Source organism: Nomascus leucogenys, chromosome 17, assembly GCF_006542625.1.
Source record: "Nomascus leucogenys isolate Asia chromosome 17, Asia_NLE_v1, whole genome shotgun sequence".
Taxonomy (NCBI): Eukaryota; Metazoa; Chordata; class Mammalia; order Primates; family Hylobatidae; genus Nomascus; species Nomascus leucogenys.
Window position 1 is genome coordinate 62,056,287 of NC_044397.1, and position 25,638 is coordinate 62,081,924.

General features: G+C 42.9%; 1 protein-coding gene across 8 annotated transcripts in view; it reads right to left on the bottom strand.

Annotated features, from left to right (window-relative positions):
* HECW1 (HECT, C2 and WW domain containing E3 ubiquitin protein ligase 1) overlaps window positions 1–25,638 on the bottom strand; it is a 464,866-nt gene that overhangs the window by 248,889 nt on the left and 190,339 nt on the right. For all 8 annotated transcript variants that reach the window (XM_003268823.3, XM_012496683.2, XM_030796709.1 and 5 more), the window contains one exon: window positions 6,415–6,739. In XM_003268823.3, coding sequence (XP_003268871.1) covers window positions 6,415–6,739 — 325 coding nt within the window. The remainder of the gene's footprint in view (window positions 1–6,414; window positions 6,740–25,638) is intronic.

Genomic DNA, 25,638 nt, shown 5'->3' on the forward strand with positions numbered 1-25,638 from the left:
CGATAACACCTGGAAGAAGGATGTCCATTCATGCATGAGACAATGGGTATTGGGTACTTTGTTCTGTTCCAGGCATTGTGCTAAACCCTGGGGATACACTGGTGAACAAGTCACAGTCTATATTCTCAGGGAGTTTCTAATATATTTGGAGATTTATTCAAGAAAACAAGTAATTTCATTAGAATATAGAATGTACAAAAGGGGGTTAATTATCAAGGAACCACAGGAACATGAATAAGAAAAGGACGAAGGGGAGGTGGGAAGAATCAGAAAAGGATGATGAGGATGGCCAAACACACACACACACACACACACACACACACACACACACACACACATAATCTTTTCCTGAGGAACTTATCTCTACATGTTCTGTACAAAATGTACGATGACAAAATCTTGAACAGTACTGATGTGAGCTAGTGCTTCAAGTTATTATTAATGGTTTTACTTAGTAAGTATCATAGGGATTTGCAATGGAGGGCCCTATTTTTGGCCCAGATTCTAAGCAGAAATAGCTGCTTATTAGATGTTGGACACTGATCTAAGACCACTAGCTGTATTAGCTCAAGGAATACTTTCAACAAGATTTGTTGAAAGTATTCAACACACACACACACACACACACACAATAATGAGAAAAACATATATTTTGCTGTACACATTTAAACACAATATATTTTAAAGGACTGGCTATTAGTCCTGATAAGCATCTCCTTCCCTCACACTAACAATAACATTTAATCACAAGTATCACACAAGAAAAATAGAGTAGTCTGTATTCTTGCCTGGCTGAGAGGTCAAACCCTTCCCCAAAGGCATTTGTTACCAGTTAGAAAAGTTACTAGTCTTTGCTTAGGAATCAAAATGCATTGACAGGGTCAGCTGCAGAAATCCAAAATCTGTCTACGTATTTTATGCATAAAGGGATTTAATGCAGGGAATTCAGGGCTGGAGAAGTGGACTCTAGGCAGGGCCTCTGGAATCAGGGTAACTGCCTAACTGGCTCTCCAACGAGGCTGATGCCTTTGCCTCACTCACAAGGGCTGCCCTGGCATCTGCTGAATATGAAAACTCAGTACAGTCGCTGCAATCTGGAGAGCAGGAGGCTGCTGTCCAGGCCATGGCGGCTGCCTCTCCACCGGCAAAGACAGTGACCAGCCAGTGGCAAGTGGAGTAGGTCACTGCCTACCCCCACCCCCACTGCCTGTTGGTGTCCAGGAAGCTAGAGAGTAGACACGGGACTCTGCTGCAGAAAAGCTCCATTTCTCAAGGCCGTGCTTGTAGCAGCCACAGGCCCAAGAGCCTGGTCTAAGACCACTAGCTGTATTAGCTCAAGGAATCCTTTCAACAAGATTTTGAGGTAGGTGCTTACAGTATTTATCCCCATTTTGTAGTGAATGATTAAATAAACTGCCTAAGATCGCATAGTAATGGTAGATGTAAGCTTCCCCACATTTCACATATTCACCTTCCGGATCTTGCACAGGTGCAGCTAAATGAATCGAATTTGTATCCAGAACATGGTTGCATGGGAGTCTGGGAAATGTAAATTTAGAGGACCAGATTCTGCACTTGGGGAAGGCACAGGAGATGAGAGGAGAGAAGAGAGTAGAGGGGAGGAGATGGGAGGGGAGAGGAGAGGAAAGAAGGGCAGGGGAGGAGAGGAGGGGAGGGGAGGAGAGGGGAGGGAAGGGGAAAGGAGAGGAGAGGGGGAGGGGAGGGGAGGAGAGAAAAGGGGAGGGGAGAGGAGAACTGGAATGGATGCTGTGGGCCAAGCCACACTCTCCACCTCAGTGTGGAATGGGTGCTCTAGGCTCTCTACCAGGAGGCTGTTATTTTCTGCATTCTTGTCATGATGGAAGCCGCTTTGTGGGAGCAATATTATATCCCCTTTGAGGCAGGAAGCTTACATCTACCATTACTATGTGATCTTAGGCAGTGTATTTTATCATTCACTACAAAATGAGGATAAATACTGTAAGTACCTACCTCAAAATCTTGTTGAAAGTATTCCTTGAGCTAATACAGCTAGTGGTCTTAGATCAGTGTCCAACATCTAATAAGCAGCTATTTCTGCTTAGAATCTGGGCCAAAAATAGGGCCCTCCATTGCAAATCCCTATGATACTTACTAAGTAAAACCATTAATAATAACTTGAAGCACTAGCTCACATCAGTACTGTTCAAGATTTTGTCATCGTACATTTTGTACAGAACATGTAGAGATAAGTTCCTCAGGAAAAGATTATATTTTCTGAGTGGTATGCATTTCTTCTGGTGTGTAGAATCCTACCACCTGCTCCTCAGTTTATAATAGAGAAAGGATCTGTGTGGATTATTAAAATTTTAATCAGAAAGTTCTAATGAAGCTTACAGAAACAGACATACCTAAGAAACAAGTAATATATTTTCTCTTGATTTGTCTTCAAAATAAAAATTGTAGCTACGGTTTCTATGCCATAATCTATAATAGAAGAGTGGAAAACAAACATGCTATTGCTGTTAAAAATGGAATGAGCAAGTGAGCCCATAACTGATTAAAAGAGAAAATCAATATACTACCCAGGTCTCCTACACCCATCAGAAAAAAGATGTGGCTTCCATTTTTCAGAGTAATTCATGCTTTCTGACAACCAAATCTTGGGAAAAAATCTCCCAGGATTCTCCCACTGTGGTTGGACCATGACTTCACTAAATAATGGGACAGGGCCAGGCACGGTGGATCACGCCTGTAATCCCAGGAGTTTGGGAGGCCAAGGTGGGTGGATCACCTGAGGTCAGGAGTTTGAGATCAGCCTGGCCAATGTGGTGAAACCCCATCTCTACTAAAAATAGAAAAATTAGCCAGGGGTGGTGGTGTATGCCTGTAATCCCAGCTACTTGAGAGGCTGAATCAGGAGAATCGCTTGAACCCAGGAGGCAGAGGTTGCAGTGAGTTGGGATCGTGCCATTGTACTCTAGCCTGGGCAACAGAGCGAGATTCCATCTCAAAATAATAATAATAATAAAAATAATAATAATAATAATAAGAATAAGAATAATAGGACGGGAGATATCGGGAGAATCTACTTGTCTTTCTTACTACTAAGCCAATGATGTAGAAGTGCCATTCTCTTGTAGAAGCAGGAACTCTAAGCATAAAGTGATAGAGGAACTCCTAAAAATCAGTGCCACTTTCTCCTCTTCTGTGGCCTTTCCTTCATATTGTTTCTTTGGACACAAGAATTCTATTTGTGCCTTATACAGCTTCTGCTCTTCTAGATTCTAATAGGGTGCCTGATGTAAAGGAAAAACATTAATTCTTCAAGAGTTGGGTTCCATAAATCAGTAGCCACACTTCACCCTCCACATCGAGGTATCTTCCCCCTCTTATGGCAGAACAGTCCTATTTGCTTTGAGGGCTCTAGAAGTCCTACCATGCTGAAAGCATCACAACCCTGGCCTCTGCTGGACATTTGATGGCACACGGATGTGCCATGGCCCATACCCAACACTTCACCACAATGCTGTGCTACCCCTGTGGCAGCATGAGTCCTGAGCCAGGGGAGGCAGCTGTGTGACTGTGGGAGCCACTGACTCGACATCTCTTCATTCATGAAATGACAGATGAGATGAAATCACCATCTCTACATTTCTCAGCCTAGATCTCTGATTTGATCTCTGGCAAAGCACAGAAAATGTGGAAGATAAGCTACTAAGGACTTACACATTATTGACTTTTAAGATTCACAGACAATTTCGGATTTGGAAGTTATTTTTGAAATGCTATGCTGTTGAAAGTGTTGGCATTTTGCATTACATAACTTCACAGTTATATATGTGTAGCTACAATGAGAATAACAAACTGTCAAATTAAGGTTTTAGGATGATGAGTTGTGGTTACTTTTGTCTCAGTCAAAATGTCATGTTAACACCAGATCTTATTCATTCATGGAGTTTCGTAATACCTGATATGGCTACCCACCCTCTCCTCTACCACCCTCTTCTTTTGTTCTCTCCAGTCTCCTGGATATCCTGCCCCTTCACCACCTCCTCCTCTTCTGTTTGAGTTCCTCATCTGCCTCCCCCCTGCCCCTTCTCACTGTGACTATCTGGTGCTCTCTTTCTGTACACAACACTAGAGTGAGCTTATCCACCCCCAAGGTGTCTGTTACCCCAAATCTACAACCCTCGGATTGTAGCTCGGATCCCTGGCTGAGCTTCAGACCCATTCATTCATTCACTGTAGATGCACATCCCTCTGGTGTTCCACACTCAGTAATTCCATCTTGAGCTCATTACCTTCTCCCCAAACAGGCTTCTCTTCCAGCGGGTACCTAACTTGAGGAATAGCATCAGCACTCACCAGCTGCGGGAAGATGCCCTTGTAAGGAGTTGACTCAAAACTAGATCTGGGCTGGGCATGGTGGCTCATGCCTGTAATCTCAGCATTTTGGGAGGCTGAGGCTGAAGGATCACTTGAGCCCAGGAGTTTGAGCCTGGGCAATATACTGAGACTCCATCTCAATAAAAAACCAAACCAAACCAAACCAAAAAACAAACCAAAACCCTAGATTCGGAGCCTAAACCTAATTGCCTCAAGTGCTAAACAAAAAACATTCACGATGAAGGTCAGAATGGGTGGGAGGGGACTGTGGCAACACAGAAGGTCACAGGCCAGTCTAGGGAGGGTGCAGATGCTTAACTCCAGCTGATTAGAACCATGTGGTATCACAGGCTCAGGCTGCCAAATTGGAGGCTTTTGTGAAAGAAGCTAGAAAGTTGGGTTTCAACTTGAAACTTCTACATTTTAAGTGTGGATAATCAATCAAATTTAAAACAAAACAAGGTAAATGAAACAAAATATGTGGCCAGGGGCAGTGGCTCACACCTCTAATCCCAGCACTATGGGAAGCCAAGGCAGGCGGATCACCTGAGGTCAGGAGTTTGAGACCAGACTGACCAACATGGAGAAACCCCGTCTCTACTAAAAATACAAAACTAGCCAGGCATGGTGGCACATGTCTGTAATCCCAGCTACTTGGGAAGCTGAGGCAGGAGAATCACTTGAACCCGGGAGGCAGAGGTTGCAGTGAGCCGAGATCGCGCCATTGAACTCCAGCCTGTGCAATAAGAGTGAAACACCGTCTCAAAAAAAAAAAAAAAAAAATGCTCTTTGGGCTGTTATTTTGCAATCTCTGTTCTTGATCGATAGTATCTACTTTTATTCAAGAACAATTTTTTTTCAGAAATAATTTGAATTTTAACTTTCAGAAATTCAGTTCAGCTAGTCACAGCTATTTGTGTAAAAATTTCAACAATGTATGCATCTCCATCTTTACATTAATGTGTGCATTATAAACATACTAACCAAGCTGATGGAAAAACCTTTAAGAGACCCAAGAATATTTCCCTGAGAACTAGTTAGTCAGATAAGATCCCTTTTATTTTATCAGAAAAACTGTGCAGGTTGTAAACTACTCATAACAATCCATTACTTTCTGTGATTTTAAATCCGGTGTTGTGTGTCTGAATGTGCAAATGTTGCAGAGCACACACTGAAAGCAGAAGGCCTGGCCTCGGATGAACCTGGTGTTGAATCTGTTGACTCTTGTGGCCTTCCAGCAATTATAACTCGACTTTTGGGTAAACACATCAATTTCCATGACAGCTGATTCTATCACATAAAATAGATGAAGTACATTTTTCATTTAAATTGGTTTTCATAATTATAAGATTTTCAAAACCAATCCGTGGGAATGGTGAAACTTTCATAAAAATAATTGCCTCAGCATCCAACTTATTTGCATAATTTGTTTTGTTTGCAAAGACTTGAGAAAATTCACATAGAACAATTTCTTCTAGTAAACTTTCAACTTTGGCACTTTCAAAATTTTGAATAAATCTCCACTTAAAGTAAGGCAAGTCAACTTTCTCCAGCACCATGCCTGTATGCCTGTATGTATAATCCCAGCTTGTCTGTTGAATACAAAGCAGTAAGAATGTTGGAAGAGCTGGCAAAGATTATGCTGGAAACTAAAGTGAAATTACCTCCACGTAGATGTGCTTACATTGGTTGGGCATATGGTGTTACTTTGTCTTATAAGCACATAGATTTAAAAACAGGCTTTGATATTAACTTATTCACAAGTAGAAGAGCTTCTATAGTTGCAAATGATAATGACGTTTGTGTTTAACCACACCTAACTCTGCTATATCTCATGATTTTCTTCCATGGAATAGAGATGGCAAGAGAGGCCTTATTGTCCATTTTGCAGAAAAAAAAGGTCATGCAACAGTGGTCTTCAGTGTGTTAGAATCTGGCATATAACACAGTTGCTTGTATATTTTAATTATATTGTAGAGTTTATTAAAATGTGACAGCATATGTAAAAGTGAATTATGAATAATACACTTGGCACATTCTACTCACCAATGAGGTACATGCCAATCCAGTCCCCAGCGTCCACTTCCTCCTTTATGTCCCAGTGGATGACCAAGTCCTGAGAGTGCCCGATGGAATAGTAAGAGCTGCTGACCGTGAGCGTGGAGCGGCTGTCCGAGGTGACCAGGTCAGTGTCGCTGGTGGAGCGGGGAATGGTGACGCCATCATGGGGGCCGCCCCTGAGGTCCATGTTGTGGAACTGGTCTGGGTTGTAGCTGTATCGGAGTGGCTCCTTGCACCGGCGTCGGCTCTGGGAGTTTCTAGAAGGAGACGCCATGGCGGCCAGGCCTAAAAACCTGTTCTGGTACAGATTCTGTGGGAGCAAAGAGACAGTGTGGGAGCAAAGGGTTAGGGCACGCCGGCAACTCAGTCGCTGTCATCACACGAAAACGAAAGATGTGCTGGGAGACACGCGCTGTGAGTGAGCTGCCCTGCTGGGCAGATCTGAAACATGGCACAGAGCATCTTCCTCGTGACAAAGGCTGCAGTTCTGGGTTCACACGGGGACAGCAAGAACAAAAACACAAGTGCACCAGGGTGTCCTGCGTTTCCATGCCCTGTTGGAATCTCTGCTTCTCCCGGCTCTAACCCACTTGATACCAGAAGGACTGGGATGTGCTGAATGACCCTGAAGGCGTGACTATTCCCCAACCAAATGCCATCCTTCGAGTTCTCCAACGTCAATTAGATTGGATCTGATTTTATCCTTCTTTAAGGCAAACGATGATTATCATTATTAACCTCTCAGTGATCCCTGCAGCATTCAGGTCCCTACACACAGCCCAGAATTAGGGGTGGTCCCTGCTGGGTGAGGCAGTCACTCCTCCATTTACATCTTTCACTCTACAGAATGCCTTCGGCTGTATGAAGTTTCTATGAAGGATTTCAAACATCCTAGTACTCTTTGAATGCCATGATTTTCAATAAAATCCAATCTCAGAGGACTGTATCTCCCTTGGAGCCAACGTTATTGTAGAAAACGTTGTATCTGATGAGAAAAAGATGCATTTTTGTATTGTTTACAACTTTGAGCACTTAAAATGAGCCAACCTGATGCAGAGCACTAACTCGTTTTGGGCACAGATAACTTTGAAAACACAGAAGGACAGGCAGCAAATAGAACTCAGGCAGGGGATTTGTTTTTGAAACAAGCAAGGGTGATTCTGACTTCATCAAAGTATACTAAAATTGTGTTTAAATGAATATTTTTGGGGGGTCCTGGTTATTGAAGTTCATGTTGTTCTATATGTAATTTTCAAGAAGAAAAGATTAAGGCCTAAAAAAGTGTTGACTCATGAAGTTTAGATCCCAGGAACTGTAACTTATTATGCACCTAATCAAATGCAAATTATTGACTTTTTGTTTACCAGTCATGATGAGCAGACTACAGCAACGGTCTACTTTTTCAGTTACATCAATCTAGTTAGCAGTAATTTAGGCCTGCACTTTTTCCATCCTCCAAGACCAGGATGTTGTAAAAAGTCTATTAGTCTGAGAAAGCACAGTGTTGGCATTCTGAGTCTTGGTCCTCTATAGCCATGGGGCAGGCAGGCCCTTTCACTCATCTGTGTCTCCTGTTTGGAATTCCTTTGGCCCTACTGGTGGTTGCTGTAGAATTACGACAGGCAGACAAGACAAACTCCAAAAAGCATCTCATCACCCTACTGGGACCATATTTCTTATTTTTTCAAAATGCTTGTCACTATAGCAGTATGAAAATAGATGGACCATGGTGTTGCCTGGAAACCATCCCTCCTCTCAGGAAGACTGGCAAAGCACTGAAGGCCAGGGAAGCAGGAACCACCCACCTATCTCAAGGCACCATGGCTATTCTGGGCAGTTCAGGGAGGATCTCGGTAAACTGACAGCCCTCCAGGAAGCTCTGTCCAGAGACCTTTGTAAAATCCCCAAACCGAAAGGCTGCTGCAAGAGCACAAGGTTTGTTTAGTTCCCACATACTTTAAGTGGGCTAATACCATCTTATAGTATTACGGAGATTCAAAATAATTATGAGTTAGACTATAATCAAAGCTGAGGCAGCATCTACCAGCTTCCCAGCTGTGGGTCTATCCCTGGACAATTTAATCTTTCTGGACCTCGGTTTCCTCCTCTGTAAATGGGCTGTTGTCAGAATTTAATGAGACAGTGCAAGTCAAGTTCTTAGTATAGTACATGCTCAATAAATAAAAATCACTTGCTAAGATACTACTGGTAATGCTTTAGGAAGGAAACCTCACTGAGACATAGGGCCTGGGCACTCAGCCAGGCTCCGTCACTGAACAGGCTTCCTTCATGTCACCCCAGAGTCCTCACTCTTATGAACTTGCATTAAATTCAAGAAACCTTCAGGTTTTCTTACAAAATCAAAGTACCAAGGTTTAAACAGCCTAGTGTGTTTGTAAAGGTGCTCTATATACTGGTGTTCAGGGGAGAGGATCCTTTATTTGTAAGGTTTACGATTGAGTAGGATATATTTGCATTAATGATAAAGAGCCTAAGATAAAGATTTTTATGTACGTGGTTTCCATCAGGGCCTCAAAAGGATTGTAGGGTGTTTCTCTTTTGCTGAAGATAACAATTCTGCTATTGCATTTTTACCAAAATCCCCTGGAAACTAGAGAACTCTCTTGAAACTGTCAAATTATACCAGTGATCACTGTCCACACGGTGAGAGCAAAGGTAGAGAAGGAAACATTAGTCAAAGAAGACGTTTGTCAGCGATTACTGGATTGGAATGATGACATTTGTCCGGGGTAAGCAGGGCAGCCTCAAAGCCATCCCTTGCACCCCACCCTCTCCCACCACCCTGTCTTTGCACACATCCTCCCCATTCCTACTTGCAGGCAGGATCTGCACTTCTGCATCAGAATTATGCTCCAGCACCAACTCTGCTGTAACCGCTCCTTGCCTCCTTCCAATTCCCAAGAGTGGCACTTTCTGCTCCGTGATGCACAGGAATCCCATTCTCCTGCAGGGATTCTTAGGTACTGTTGCTAATTGATCTGTCCACATTCACTCCTACACTGTGAAGTTTTCTCCTCTGTATATCCCCTGTACCTGTCATAATTCCTGCCACGAAAAGCCCCCAAAGCTTTAATTTATAGAAATTATTTTATTCAGTGATATCCCTTCTTGCTCCAGAAAGCGGGTAAGATGGCTTATAAAAATAAATAAAATGGCCAGGAGTGGTGGTTCAGGCCTGTAATCCCAGCACTTTGGGAGGGTGAGGCAGGCAGATCACCTGAGGTCAGGAGTTCAAGACCAGCCTGGCCAACATGGCAAAGCCCCGTCTCTACTAAAAGTACAAAAATTAGCTGGGCGTGTTGGCAGGTGCCTGTAATCCCAGCTACTTGGGAGGTTAAGGCAGGAGAATTGCTGGAACCTGGGAGGCAGAGGTTGCAGTGAGCCAAGATTGTGCCACTGCACTCTGGGCAACAAGAGCGAGACCCTATCTCAAAAAAAAAAAAAAATTACAGAAAGGCATGATAATTTAGTAGTAGATGGTACATAGAAGAAAATAAAGATATGAACACAAAGTTATGTAGGAAGGAGGTGAACTCAAAATTGTATTCCATCATGTCCTAAACAGGTGTTTTATTAAAGACTCACAATAGTTGCTCCTTTTTATTTTTAATTTCCCAGCTTTATTGAGGTATAATTGACAAATAAAACTGTATGACTTTTAAGGTGTACAATGTGAAGATTTTATATATAATATTATATATTATATATATATATGATATATTATATATTATATATATATATCATATAATATATAATATATAACATATTATATATAAATATATAATATATAAACATATTATATATAAATATATAAATATATATAATATATATAAATATAATAAAAATATATATAAATATATATAATATATGATATATAATATATATAATATATATAATATATAATATATATTATATATATATATATAATATATTATATGATATATTATATCATATATAATATATAATATATATAATATATAATATATATAAACATATTATATATAATATAATATATTATATATAATATATTATATATAATATATTATATATAATATATTATATATAATATATTATATATAATATTATATAATATATAAATATATTATATATAAAAATATATAATATATAAATATATTATATATAAATATATATTATATAAAAATATATAATATGTTGTATTATATATAATATATCATATATTTATATATGATATATTATATTATCCAATATATTTATATATGATATAATATATGATATATAATATATAATAATACACTTCACTATATATAGTGAATACTATAATATATAATATATCATATATAATATATGATATATATAATATATAATATAATATGATATATTATATACAATATATAATAATACATTTCACTATATATATATAGTGAAATGATTACCACAATCAAGTTAGTTAGCACATCCATCCCTCACCTGGTTACCCCATTTTTATTTTATTTTGTTTTGGTTTGTGGTGAGCACATTTGAGCAAATGTCAACAGTTGCTTCTTGAACACAGCAGGTGGATAGAGCTGATTGCTCAACACGCAATTCCTTTGTGGCTATGTTTCTCCCAGGCATTCACAAGTGTTTCTAGCATATACTATAGACTCATCAGTCTGGAAGAAGCAATTTAATCATTCTCTCTTCACATCTGAACTGTGGGAGATAGATGAAGCTCTGTCCTGTTTTTAAATAGCCCTGGATAAAAGGCCACTCTCTTCCTAGACAGTGATTCCAATGTCTTACAACTCCGCCATTCTTCCTAACCTCTAACGCAGATCTCCCCAACAGGAGACCTCCTTTCTCTTTCCTCTCTGCAAAGGGTGGCTCTTCCTATCTCTGTATGTATGGGAAATCAACGGATATCACTAAATTTCTCCCAGCCTTTTCTCCAACCCACTAATAACTCAATTATCTTTTGTCTTCTTTTCCCTTTGGGGATAGACAATATAAACTGATAGGAGGACCACAAGAATATCAGCAATAGTTTCAATAACACCATAATTTTCCAGTTATTTGTTGTAATCATGTGGCCCTAGTTACGGGCTATGTCAAGCATAGATTTTAGTTGACCCTTGAAAAAGTGGGTCTGATAAGTGAGCCTCTGAGAGCAATTTAAATACACTGTACAAAGTGCCCTGCTATGGGAGTAAAAACCATCTGCTGTTTTTTTTTTTTTTCCTATTTGTAGCAGAAGAGCCACCAATGTTTTGTTTATTTGTTTTGCTTTCCAACTTAAATAACATCGTGATTGTTGAAATGTTTTGAATTAAGTGACATGCTCTTTGTTGTTTTTCTTTTTTTCTTAATCTTGGAACAAGCCTTGTGGGTTTAATATGTTTTAAGATATTCTCATGTAGTATAGCACATTAACAAAAACAAAACCTGTAAAAAAACAGAATCTTAAAAGCAGAAAATCATCACTTCTAGGGATGGAACATGTTATTATGCATGGATTTCTTTTTTAAGAACCTGGAGACAAAAGATTCTGCTCTGTCAGTTTCTATCTAAGTAATTAATAGCGTTTCTGTCTTGGAATATAAAGCCGTGAGTGAGTGCCATCTCAGAAATGAAAAGAAAGCAGACAAAGGCATGTCTATAATAGAGAAAATGACTCTTAAAAATTGCCTCTACGCCAAGGAATCAAAAATTGTAAGTGAAATACACAGCCCTTGAAGGAAGCTTCATTAAAGTATATAAGATGAGGTTATAGAAACTGGCATTATTTAGTTGGAAGAAAGAACGTAATACTTTTTTAGTCCATGAGCAGATTTTACTTTGATCAAGAAGACGCCTGCAGCTTTTGCTATCCTGCACTCGGCTTTGTTATGCCACCAGGGGGGTAATGGAACTTAAAAAAAAAAAAATCAAAACTTATCTTTTTCTACAAAGGATTTGAGAAAATTTACGACCCAAGAAATGTATAATAAAATAGGAAAATACAAAACAGACAGAAATCAGGAAGTAGCAATATGAAGGAAGACAAAAATAATTCTGAGTATTTGCTCTATGCAGTGGACTTTTGTACAGCTCATTAAAACACTATCAAGGCCAGGCATGGTGGCAAATGCCTGTAATCCCAGCACTTTGGGAGGCTGAGGTGGGTGGATCACCTGAGGTCAGGAGTTCAAGACCAGCTTGGGCAATATGGCAAAACCCCGTCTCTACTACAAATACACAAAATTAGGCTGGGTGGGGTGGTTCACACCTGTAATCCCGGCACTTTGGGAGGCTAAGGTGGGCGGATCATCTGAGATTGGGAGTTCGAGACCAGCTTGACCAACATGGAGAAACCCCGTCTCTACTAAAAATACAAAATTAGCCAGGCGTGGTGGCACATGCCTATAATCCCAGCTACTTGGGAGGCTGAGGCAGGAGAATCACTTGAACCCAGGAGGCAGAGGTTGCAGTGAGCTGAGATCGTGCCATTGAACTCCAGCCTGGGCAACAAGAGCGAAACTCCGTCTCAAAAAAAAAAAAAAAAAAAAAAAAAATTAGCTGGGCATGGTGACGGGCGCCTGTAATCGCAGCTGCTGAGGCTGAGGCAGGGAGAATCGCTTGAACCCGGGAGATGGAGGTTGCAGTGAGCCGAGATCATGCACTGTACTCTGTGACAGAATGAGACTCCGTCCCCCCAAAAAAAACAAACAACAACAACAACAACAACAAAAACACTATCAAATTTCACTATTCTCAGGTTGCTAGAAAACCCAGCTCAGAATGTTAATAAAAATTCTGAGGTCATCCATCGTGTGGCAGGAAATGGGGATTTGAGCCTGTGTATGGGCGATTATAAGAGGGCACTTTTATCATTCTTAAGCATTCTCTCCAAATTATAAAATGGATGGACAGAATTGCAGTAATTGAGATTCAGATACTTCTTTGAGCTTCTCGGCAGCCAAGAAGATAAAAGGAAAGCTTAGTTCTTATGATCAGAATACAGGGACTTTTTTCTTCCTCCAAGTTCTTAACAAAATGTTTCATCTTAGACTTTCTGTAGGAAACACAATGAAATGTGGTGAGTAAAATCTTAAGAGACTTTTAATCACGATTATAGTGGCAGATTCCTTGTACAAGGCTTTGACAAAAGCCAAGGTCATCGCAGGAAGAGAGTTCATTAGGGACTGAGCGACTGTGCTGTGTTGCCTCCTGACCACATTCCAAAGTCTACCTGGCTTAGTCACTTCCAGGGGAAGCTTATACCCCGAAGCTTCCACTCTGAACTCAGTGACTGTTCTCAGTCCCGCAGCTTCCTCTCTGGCCTCAATGGAGATTTCGATCAGAGCCTGAATGAGATGTTCTGTCTAAAACTGCCTTACCTGTCAACTTATTTTTTTTGTCAGTCCCCTCTACTTAGAAGGCAGGCACCAAGACAGCAGCCCGGCCTAGCTCCTTCAGGTCTGCACTTCCAGCAAAAGTAGTGCCTGGCAATAACATAGATGATGCTCAGTAAATACTTTGTTGAGGCTGGGTGCTGTGGCTCACGCCTGTAATCCCAACACTTTGGGAGGCCAAGGCGGGCATATCACCTGAGGTCAGGAGTTTGAGACCAGCCTGGCCAACATGGTAAAACCCCGTCTCTACCAAAAATATGAAAAAATTAGCCATGTGTGGTGGCACGCGTCTGTAATCCCAGCTATCCCAGGAGGCTGGATCAGGAGAATTGCTTGAACCAGGGAGGCGGAGGCTGCAGTGAGCTAAGATTGCGCCACTGCACTCCAGCCTGGGTGACAGAGTAAGACTCCATATCGAAAAATAAATAAATAAATAAATAATTGTGTTGAATGAATGAATGCATGTGTGGGTAACGTGTGGGCTGGGGTGCACCTGGACATGGGGCTCAGCTCCTTGAGCTCAGGAACTCTTCTAAGCACTTATTTTGCCTTAAGCACAAGGCTTGGTGCCCAGAATTGCTCGAATTGAGTTCCTGGTTCCTGGACTGCATTAGGATGGGTCAGGTGTCTGGATGCAGGATCAGCAGAAGCACCGGGAATCCCTGAGGCAGCACAGGAGAAGTGGGGATGGCCTGGGCTGGAGGGTTTGGAGACAAGGCCAGGGCAGCTTTATCCAGAGCTCTATTTGCTGCTGGGCCCTGCTGGTCCTAACAGTCTAAAAGCAGAAACCTCCTACCCAACCCAATGGCAGGCACAAGAGATCACAAAAATCACTGCAGCCCACGCATTTCCTCTGAGTCACCACTGTTAAGGGAAACAATTCGTTAGGCTAAAAAGAAGGGCTCCGCCTTTCTGGGAATTGCCTTCATCACCTGTCAAATAAGAAGAAAGTGTTGCGATGAGATTAAATACTGCCCCTGGGTCCCCCTCTCCCTCTGACATCCTGAGATTTGAGTCCTGCTTACCCATTTGTACCTCTGCTTGGGAACTGCTGTGTATGAGGGATATTGTGGGACAGGGGCGGGTGTAGGGGCTGTGAGGTGGCCTTGACCCACTCTCAGGTGTTAGGGAGGAGAGTGGGAGGTGGCTGCTAAACCACAATCTCTGTCTAACTCTTCAGCTCCCAGACACCTGTTCCTGAAGCCTGTGCCTCAATTTGTGTTTTCAGCCTCAAAGCCATGTGCTAAAAAAGGTTTCTTTTGTGCTGGCCATTGTGTGGAAGAATATCACAGAATTACATAAACTAAATTGTATGGGCTTCTTTTCTTTGAAAAAGAAATAAAATCCCACTCATTCCTGGCTGAAAGGGAACATTAGGGGGAGAAAATTTTAATAGGCAAATCAAGCCAAGCCAGATAATATCCACACAGGAAGTCATGATTTAAAATACAAGAAACTTGTTAAAATGACAGTCAGACACATTATTTTAGGAACACATAATGCCTTATCGCTCAAAAAAAAATCCACCAATAAGTGTAAGGTTGAACATCCCCTCCCACTTTTGACTCTGCAGCCCTTTGATGGCTGGTGTGGGGGGCGGGGGGTGGGGTGGTCTTTGCTCCTTGTTGCTCGCACACCATTCTCACTCACATGTAAGAGAAACCAGCTGGAGGCCAGGCTCCAGGAGGGGCGTGAATGGACCTTTCACTGCTTTGCTCAAGTCTAGAATTACTTGGTGCAGCTCTGGGTTATTTGGGTGGTTTATGTTTGGAGGTGTTCAGCAGCGAAGTTGCTGAAATCTGGGCGGTTTGTATGGGAAGAGGAATGGGCAGGAGGCTGTGGGCGTGGGAGAGGGAGGAAGGTGGCAGGCAGGAGGGCCTCGTCGGGTTAGCTGGGGCAAATTCCTGTTCATAATATTTAGCACCTCCTCTGGTTTACACAGAAAGGAAAGGTAAGAACTGGTATTCCTGTGTGTGTGTGTGTGTGTGCGCGTGTGTGTGTGTGCGTGCATGTGTGTGTGTGTGCGGTGTGTGTGTAAGACACAGAGACAGAATGAATGGGAACTTACAGATGTGAGAAAGAGACCCATTTTTCCCTTCTCAATGTTAGGAAATACTGTTTCTTCCTCAGGACGGCACTAGCCTGATTGAAAGTGTAAAAGTTTCCTCTTTACCTACTGATACCTGCAGAGGAAAAGGATGTGTGTTCACCTCCCAGAACCATAGTGCGGCTCCAGGGGCCCAAGGTGCCCAGCTCCAGGAGCCCTTCAGACCACACAGGAGAGAAAGGGAGGTGGAGCTGCTGTGAGCTGGCCACATCATCCTCCCCGTGCCAGGCATTTGTGAGGAGCCCCCATGATGACCTCAGCCTCACTCCATCCTGAGCCCAGCAGGGCGTGTGCTGTGCTGAGTGGGGTGACTGTGTCTCTTCCCATAACCAGGGCACCACCACCTGCTTGGCTACAGTCCAGTCTCCAAAACCCAACCCACAACACTGTGAATCACACAGGAACCCACAGTGACAGTCATGGGAGGGTTCTGGGCCAGCCCCTCCTCTTATTCACTGGGAAGCTGAAGCCTGAGAAGGGCAGCTGCCTGCCCTGACCACGCAGCAGGGGAGCAGCAGGGCCCCAAGTGGACCTTGAGACTCCCTGCGGCCAGTTAGCTGCCTCATCCATGGCCTGAGCTGCCTGGCTTGGGAGGGAGCCTCAGGCTTGTTGAGAGCGTAAGCCAGTGTGTTTTCCTCCTTCATTCATGGTTGTGTCCTCATCTGCCTGCTATTAGGTGATGGGGCCAGACAGGGATTACAGTTCTAAGAAATACACTTAGGAGAGTTTCAGATGCAGTGCTGAGTTTGTATCTTCATTGAAATTAATACTCAAAAGCATGTTATCATTTGTCGTAGAGGCTCAAGGTGCTGTAAAGATGCTCTCTTTTAAATTCTTACATCCCCTGGGTGGTTCAACTCAGCATCTTTGGGTTTATTTTTAAGTAAATCCTGTCTTTGGTTTTCTTCTCCTGCTTCCTTTTTTTTTTTGACTGAGTTTCTGCTCTTGTTGCCTAGGCTGGAAGGCAATGGTGTGATCTCAGCTCACTGTAACCTCTGCCTCCCGGATTCAAGAGATACTCCTGCTTCAGTCTCCCGAGTAGCTGGGATTACAGGCATGTGCCACCATGCCTGGCTAATTTATTTGTATTTTTAGTAGAGATGGGGGTTTCACCATGTTGGCCAGGCTGGTCTTGAACTCCCGACCTCAAGTGATCCACCTGCCTTGACCTCCCAAAGAGCTGGGATTACAGGTGTGAGCCACTGCATCCAGCCTCTTCTTCCTTCCTTTAGCCCAGTCAATCAGGAAATGTGGATGGAGTCTTTAGTGTGTACCAGGCCTTGTGCTAAATGCTGAGTATGGATACAGAGAGGACTTAAACAGTGCTCATAGCCTCGGAGAGTTTGGTGCTGGAGGCAGACATTTAAGCAGTCAACTATGACACAATGGTGAGGGCAATGATGGGGTGGTGGGCATGGTCCCCCCTAGGAGGGAGAGAGATGCTGGGACCACCCTCCCAGATGGGAGGACATGGAAGCTGGACCTGGAAGGAAGGGGCAAGAGCTGAGGGAAATGCAATCTAAGCAGAAGGAACTTCCCGTGTAAAAGCGTATCTTTACTAAAAGCATGCCGAGCTTCCAGATTCAGCAGAGCTCCTCTTAGCTGTCTGCCAGACAGTGTTGGGGGCAGCTGGAAGTATGTGAAAGGGGTCTCCCATGGCACACCAAGAAATAAGACCTTCTCCATTGGAGAGTGGGGGGCCACGGAGCTTTTGTTCACCTTAGAAACTTCATACTGCAGCAATGAGGGGGAGAGCAAGGTGGACAGAGCTGCTGTGTCTTGGGGAGCCCAAGTATAGCTCTCCTGAATGCCAAGGTCTACATGCAGGGAGAAGCTTTACCAATCAAGTGGTCCCTCAAGTCTAAACAAGTGGCACCTTGGCAGAAGTTACTGCCAAAGTAGCAGGGGCGGCTCCTTGGCGGGTGCAGGGACAGTGTGCAGCTCTCACCTCAGTGTGGGAGATCATCATACCTGCTTTTCCAGATCACCCATCAAGCCAGAGGAAGGCCCCATGTTGGACTGCAGCTCTGATAAGCGTGCCAGTCATTGGGATTATGAACCATAATGCCCATCATCAGTACATAGTGGGGTTGAACCAGCAGCAGCAGCACTTTCCTGTTGTGATCAAAGTGCCCCAGATAAACACGGCCATATCTGATATAAATTCAGATGTCTCAGAGCATTTATGAGAGCAACTTAGAGCAGTGATGAGGAGTAAAGCAGGCATGGCTGTTAGCAATATAAAGTCATCTCTCTCTCCTACATTTCATACCTATATTGGCAATATAAAGGAATCTCTCGCTCCTTCCACCCTTCTTCCACCCTCTTCTATCCCTCTTCCACCCTTGAAAGGAGACAAAGCCAGTTCATATTCCAGATGGGGCCACAGGTAGCATGTTCCTTCCCAGGTTCCTTCCCTCTCATCACTCTGCCCACTCTTGTGCTCTTTCTAGCTCTAACTGTTGCTCAGTTCCAATTCTGGCTGCCACACACTTTAGCCACACCAGGCTGCACCATCTCAGCACCAGGCTGTGATAGGAGGACTGGCAGAGGTGGTTTACATCAAGAGATTCCTATTGGAAGAGGAAGGAAATAAGGAAGAACTGGCAATATATGTATAGAATAGGCCTATCTGTAGTGATTTAGGATAGAATGGGGGAATTGAAAGGATAAGGAGGAGAATTAACCCATCAAGCTCTCAACATTGATGGAAGAAAGAAATCACAAAGGGGCAAAGACAAAGCCTTACTTTTTAAATGAGCCACAGGAGAATGGACACCTGTCTAACAGAGTAAGAGCTCCACGGGGAAAAGTCCAACAGCATCAAGATATCCCTGTAATCAAAACCAGCAAATCAGGTGATCTAGATGAGTGGCATATTGCTTAATTAGCAATTATTCAAGGGAATGGTAAAAGAAAGGAACAATTCTATTTTGAAAACAAAAAAATGGGATTTGATACTCAGCTCTGACAGCAAAGGAGAAATGATCACTAAGACTCTGTGATGTGGGCTGGGAGTGTGGAGGAATCGCCTCAGTCCAAAGTTTCACTGGGTTCTAGAAGAACGTTAAAAGAAAGGGGACAGTTAGCTACTATGATCTCTTAAACGTCTCAGACGACACTCACTGCTGAAATTCTTTAACATATTTAACAGAAAGTCTCTTCTGACATTTTCCACACAACTAACCTTTCTGATTTTTCAGAGCTAAAAAGAAGGGACAACAATTGAGGCAGTTTGGAAACTTTTTTTTTTAAGTCTTTTTCTCAATTATGCAGGACTAAACTTGGAACCTTTGAACTCATGGACAAAAGCTATAGTCTGCTGTGGGATTTTGGACAGTATTTTCAATTTTACAGATGACGGAAAAGGCATGGTTTTCATGCAGTCCATCTCTTTTGCTTAGATGCCCGTGACCATCTCCTGAGCTTGTCTCTGATACACCAAAGATGCACCAAAGATACACCAAAGATACCGGGAAGGTACCAGCCCCACGGCCTCTCCCACCGATTCTGGCCTCGCAGAATCTTTGCTCAGCAGTGTAGTATAGGTTCACATTAAATTCCATGAGATAAACAGTTGAATTGGTGCTACCTCCTTGACTCTCTGTAGCAATTATCAGATGGCAAACCAATGATTATCATCTCACTAAGACATTTTTCACTTGTAAGCTGATGCTTAGACATCTCCGGCCTCAAGGATATGGTAATATATTCAAGGGCACTCACTGCCATTTCCATTGGTTACAAGACAAGCCGTCTATGTCCAGACTAATAGGAACTCAGTAGTCTCAATGATCTGGATATTTTAGAATTTCCTTTTCATTTGAGGCTTGAATTAATTATTCAGATAACATCTCTAATTTTCCATTTTACCTTGTACGTGGAAAACAGCACAGATTAAAGTGTGGTCTCGCTCCGGAGAATAAGAGCTGTGAAAAGAGCCTCGAGATGCGGGGGCGGCAGACAGAGCTTGCACCTCATGGAAAGTGGTGGCAACGGAGACCAGCTCATTGCAGTGAGGCCCCTGGCTTGCCATTCACACTGCTCCTCGGGCTTTCTACAAAGCTCCAAGAGACTAAGTATTAAAAGGAAAGTGAGACAATGAAAGTAATTTGGGTTTTTCCAAGAGGAAACATCAGTTCTGAGGAAGCTAGAGCCACAGGTACATGCTACTGAGTCTTAATGTCCCACATACTGCAAGACTTGGGCTTTGCTCTTTGCAAAGGACAGGTCTCATTGCCATCAGTCATCAGAGATAAAGTCAGTGCCTTAATTATGATCCCCAGTCGGAGGCTGGCATATGACTACTGCTTTATTAATACTATTTGGAGGCAGTTAGAAGCACATGTCAGGGGGACTGTAAACTGCTAAGGGTGCATTTCCCAGCAGGGCTTCATTTATTTATTCAGTCAACAAATGCACATGCCAAACCCTGGAAAATGAACTGAAATAGAAATGATGGCCTCTGCCCTGGAGATTTAGGACTTATTCATGTGAAAATTTAATAACTCCAAATATTCTATGGAGTTTTCTGTACCTAATTGCCAAAATGAGGTTGTTAGAAGAAAGCACCACTGCAGGGAGAGAGTGGGGTGAATATTCCAGACAGGGCGCATGGTGTACTCTATTCCAACTAGAATATAAAAGTACCAGGGCACATACTCTAAGTCCTATCCAATCTAAATTGTTTTTTTCCTATTTTTCCCCAGAAACAGGGTCTCACCCTATCACCCTGGCTGGAGTTCAGTGGTGCCACTAAAGCTCACTGCAACCTCGAATTCCTGGCTCAAGCTATCCTTCTGCCTCAGCCTTTTGAGTAGTTGGGACCACAGTCATGTACTATCATGTCTGGCTAATTTAAAAAAATCTTTTTCTGGAGACAGGTCTCTCTATGCTGCCCAGATTGGTCTTCAACTCCTGGCCTCCAGTAATCCTCCTGCTTTGGCCTCTCAAAGTTCTGGGAGTACAGGCGTGAGCCACCATCCCTGACCCAATTTAGTTTTTTTTTTTAGAAAAATCACTATGTTGTTTTCTAGTGACTCCACTGTATATATGTTTAAACTGCCATCTTATAAACACACTGGAGAAGAATCCTTAGAGCCAAACCCAATGCAGCTGTATTTTTCAGTCTTAGAGTGTCCATCAAAATCTGGGCAGTAATTTTCATCTCGATTACAGGAGCAGAGGAGGCATGATGGATCCTTGCTGTGACTGCTGCCTGGACATCCCTGCCAACCACCTTGGAGAATGGCTCCTTCTGAGTGTGCCTGAACCACTCCTCTCCTTGGCTACCACTCTGAGTACTATCCCTAGAGAATATTGGCCACACACACACCCACAGAAGACATGTTCCACATAGTCTCTGCTTTGCAGCATGCAAAAACAATCTGAAAGATGATAAAAAGCAATTTTCATAATTAATAAATTTCCACCTGCTGATTAGGAAGTGTTAGAAATAAATAAACAAACAAGAGTAATTGTGGCATTTTGGCAAGGGTTCCAACCTAAGGACTGAAATGTGCCCTTGCTCTGACTGTATCTAATTCAGTTCAATTGAACAAACATCCATTGAATATCTATTGTTTGTAAAGCTCTGGGCTAGCTGTTGTTCAGCATATGATCTCTGTTCTCAGGTCAAAACAAATGAAGCAGAAAAAGCTGAATGCATGAGATGAAAACAAAATTAAAAATAAAGCAGCCTTCTTCCTGGAGATTCTAATTCAATAGGCTGGATAGGGCCCAGGCAGCTATATTTTACCAAGCATCAGCTCAGCCTGGTTCTGACCAGCAGGCAAGCACTCAGAAGGAGGCCATCACTGTCTCTAATTGGTGGTTGTCAAAAAAAGCTGCAAAGAGGAGGTACAGTCACCTTGAGATATTTCAACAACAACTGCACGTTAAGTGCCTTGAAGGCACAGGTCAGATTTGGGCAAGTGGAGGACACAGAAGGGGGATGTTTCCAGCAAGGAACAGAGCTGGGGAGGCCGAAAAGTGCACCCTGAATGGCTGGCTCTCTTGAGAGATGTCAAGAAGAACGCTGGAACAGTTCATTTCTAAATGAACTCATCAGCCTTATTTTTTTCCATTAGTTCACATTTGGCCTCATTTCTCAATCCAGAATGATGCAAAGGAGCCATAAACCTGAACTGAGACCAAAAAAAGTGACATGGATAAATTTTCGTTGGACATCAGAGCACCAGGGATGAGAGAGGAGAGAGGAGGGCTCATGTTTCAACTTGAGGCTTCCGCAGCTGTGTCCACAGCTGCGCCGCCAAGTTCAGAGTTGAGCATTCATGAGTGTGTGTCTTGTCATGAACCAGGGGCCTCACTGTCACCACTAGGAGGACACACCATAGACCTTCCTGGGCATCAAGAAAAGCTGAGCCACACTCTGCAAATTTCAAAGGCCTGAGAGAAGTCCAGAGTCGGGATGCTAAAAATTTGAAAAATACAGAAAATTAAGAAAAAACAGCAAGGCCCCATAACTATGCAACACAGAGACTACCAGAATAATTATGCAGAAATATTTCCTGCATTTTTCCTTCTTGCGTTTTACAAGATAGTTGGGACCACACATTTTTGTATTCTGCTTTTTTAAATGGTTAACTATTATAGTAGAAGAATTCCTCTTATGTGATTACAAATATATCACAAAATTATTTCAATAACCATAACATTTTAACACATGAATATTTATAATAATAATTAACAAGGTAATTCTATTTTTGTAACTTTGGGTTGCTCTAATTTTTCTCCATTATAAGTAATGCTAATTAAGCAGGCATGACCATGGGCCAATGAAAATATCTAAGTCAAAAGCAGCAATTTGTCTATAGCTTTGAGTTTTTAAAAAATGATTAAAAACAATATGTCAATGTCATAGATGCCATTACTTTTGGAAAAGTTTATTGCTTCTTTCTCTTTTTATCTGGTATGAGTTTAAATGGGCTTACAATGAAAAGGCTCCCTTACCAAAGTGATGTAGGAATTATTGCTTAGAGCTATGAGACTGAGAGATAGGGGGATATAAACAAAGGTCTCTTTGAAGGTCTTTAAAGGAGCTGGAAAATACGTAGGTCAGGCAGATGTTCCACTGCTGCCACCAGCCCCTCCTCCACCACTCCTCCCCTCCCCCTTGGGCCTCTTGCCTCCCTGCCCTCTGGTCTTGTCTTCAGTCTAGGGAAAGTCTCCCTCCAAGAGCAGGCTGATCCAGGCCCCGGGGAGCAGGACCTTCTCCGTATTCAGTATTGGTGTCCGCATGGAGGATGGCATGACAGTGGAACATCCCTGAACATAAAGATTGGGAGAGTGAAAGGAAAATAAATCTCAGGACTTTAAAATCACTAAGCCACAGGGAAAATTCATGCTGGGAATTGTCTTGGGCCAACCTGCCTCCTATTCTATTCCTAAATAAGATAGCTACAAAGATAAAAAAGCCATATACCTCCCTCACAATTATAAAAATGATATACACCTCCCTCCCTCTCTCACAAGAGGAAATTTCTTGTGGACAAATAACAGGCAGAACTCAAAGTCGTCCCTCTGCTCACACGAGACAATGCGTACCTGATTTTTTTCTTTTTTTGCCCTATTGTTTCACTAAGCCAGACTAAGGCATAAGTGACTATTCCTGTAAATTGTGTATTCAGTGAAAAGCTAATCAGAAACTCAAAAGAATGTAACCATTTTTTTCTTATCTGCCTGTGACCTGGAAGCCCCCTCCCTGCTTGGAGTTGTCCTGCTTTCCGGACTGAATCAATGTACATCTTACATATTATACAATGTACATTTTACATATATAGATTGAAGTCTCACGTCTCCCTAAAATGTATAAAACCAAGCTGTTCCCTGACCACCTTGGCTCATGTTGTGAGGACCTCCTAAGGATCATAGGTGCATCCTTAACCTTGGCAAAATAAACTTTCTAAATTGATTGAGACCCGTCTCAGATACTTTTTGGTTTATGGGGACAAAAGCTTTTGAAGTCAGAGTGACCTGGGCTTAAACTCTCTTCCACCTGCTGCACAATCCTGACCAATGATTAGGCTCTCCCAGTGTCAGCAGGTTCAATCAAATAAGTGTTGACCCCTTTAGGAAATGTTGCTACAGCCACAAAACTGGAAGCTGGGACTAGGATGGGGACCGAGGAGCCAAGTATTAGCCAGGTGAATAATCTGCTTTTTTCTGACTGTATCCAGTGAGACCAGGAGGAGCTAGTTTTACAGCAACAGTGGCAGCTGATTTCCTCAGGACTTCTGGAAGGCTCCTGGGAGGCTGAGTCACTTCACCTCTCTCTGCCAAGAAAATGCTATCTTAGAAACACCCTCCCTCTCTCATCCTCCCCACTCCTCCCATGGGAACAGCTAGTTGCAGGACTATTGCCATTGTCTTGGAGATCTTCCCTGTTGTGGTCACCTGTGCGGATGTACATGTTGTTCTTAAAGCCAGTTAGTGGACGTGCCAAAGGCACCAGAGCCTCTGTGGTCCTAGGAGATGCAGCACCCTTTTTCCTTTTGGGAGTGAGCAGCTCAAAGTGTTTGGAAAACAGTGAATTTCACTGAGAGGTTTCCACTGCAATGCACATGAGACTTTGCCCCTGCAGCAGTGGTCCCCAAACTTTTTGGCACAAGGGATCGATTTCATGGAAGACAATTTTTCCAAGGACAGTGTGTGTGGTGGGGGGTGTTTTCAGAATGAAACCGTTCCACCTCAGATTATCAGGCATTACTTATGTTCTCATAAGGAGCATACAACCTAGATCCCTCAGATGTGCAGTTCACAATAGGGTTCATGCTCCTACGAAAATCTGATGTCGCTGCTTATCTGATGGGAGGTGGCGCTCAGGTGGTAATGCTTGCTTGCTGCTGCTCACCTCCTGCTGTGTGGCCCAGTTTTTAACAGGCCATGGGCTGGTACCAGTCTGTGCCCCAGCGGTTGAGGACCCCTGCCCTAAGGGTTTAAAGGTTATATAATGCACTACAATTAAAGTTTCTAATTTAAAAAACAAAATCCTACCACCACACTAGAGGCTCTCTTCAGATCTGGAGCACTCCTTTGGCATGTGATGCCAAAGGTTGAGGACTGAAGCTACAAGCAATGGCGCGTTATTTGATACACGTATCTGAGGCAGCAGAATAGGGTGTGGAGCCAGGGAACCTAAGGTTGTTTGATGCCAACTTCCTAGAACTAAATTGAAAGGAAAACCCTAACTTTCCATGCTTAAGTAACAAAAGGACCAGAGGCTACTCCCTTTGACCTTTTCTGCACTGCAGATGGGAAATTGGCTGTTCGTAATCAATCAGACTGATTGCGGGCTACCACTTCAGTTACAGGAGGTGAGCGTGAAGTGGCCAATGGGAAACCTCTAGGGGGTATTTGAACCCAAGAAGATTCTGTATTCGGGTCCTTGAACCGCTGCTCGGGTCCGCTCCCACACTGTGGAGTGTACTTTCATTTTCTTTTTTTTCTTTTCTTTTCTTTCTTTTTCTTTTTGAGACATAGTCTCGCTGTGTCACCCAGGCTGGAGTGCAGTGGCATAATCTCGGCTCACTGCAACCTCCGCCTCCCAGGTTCAAGCGATTCTCCTGCCTCAGCCTCCGGAGTAGCTGGGACCACAGGTGCCTGCCACTGCGCCCGGCTAATTATATTTTTAGTAGGGATGGGGTTTCACCATGTTAGTTAGGATGATCTTGATCTCCTGACCTCATGATCCACCCACCTTGGCCTCCC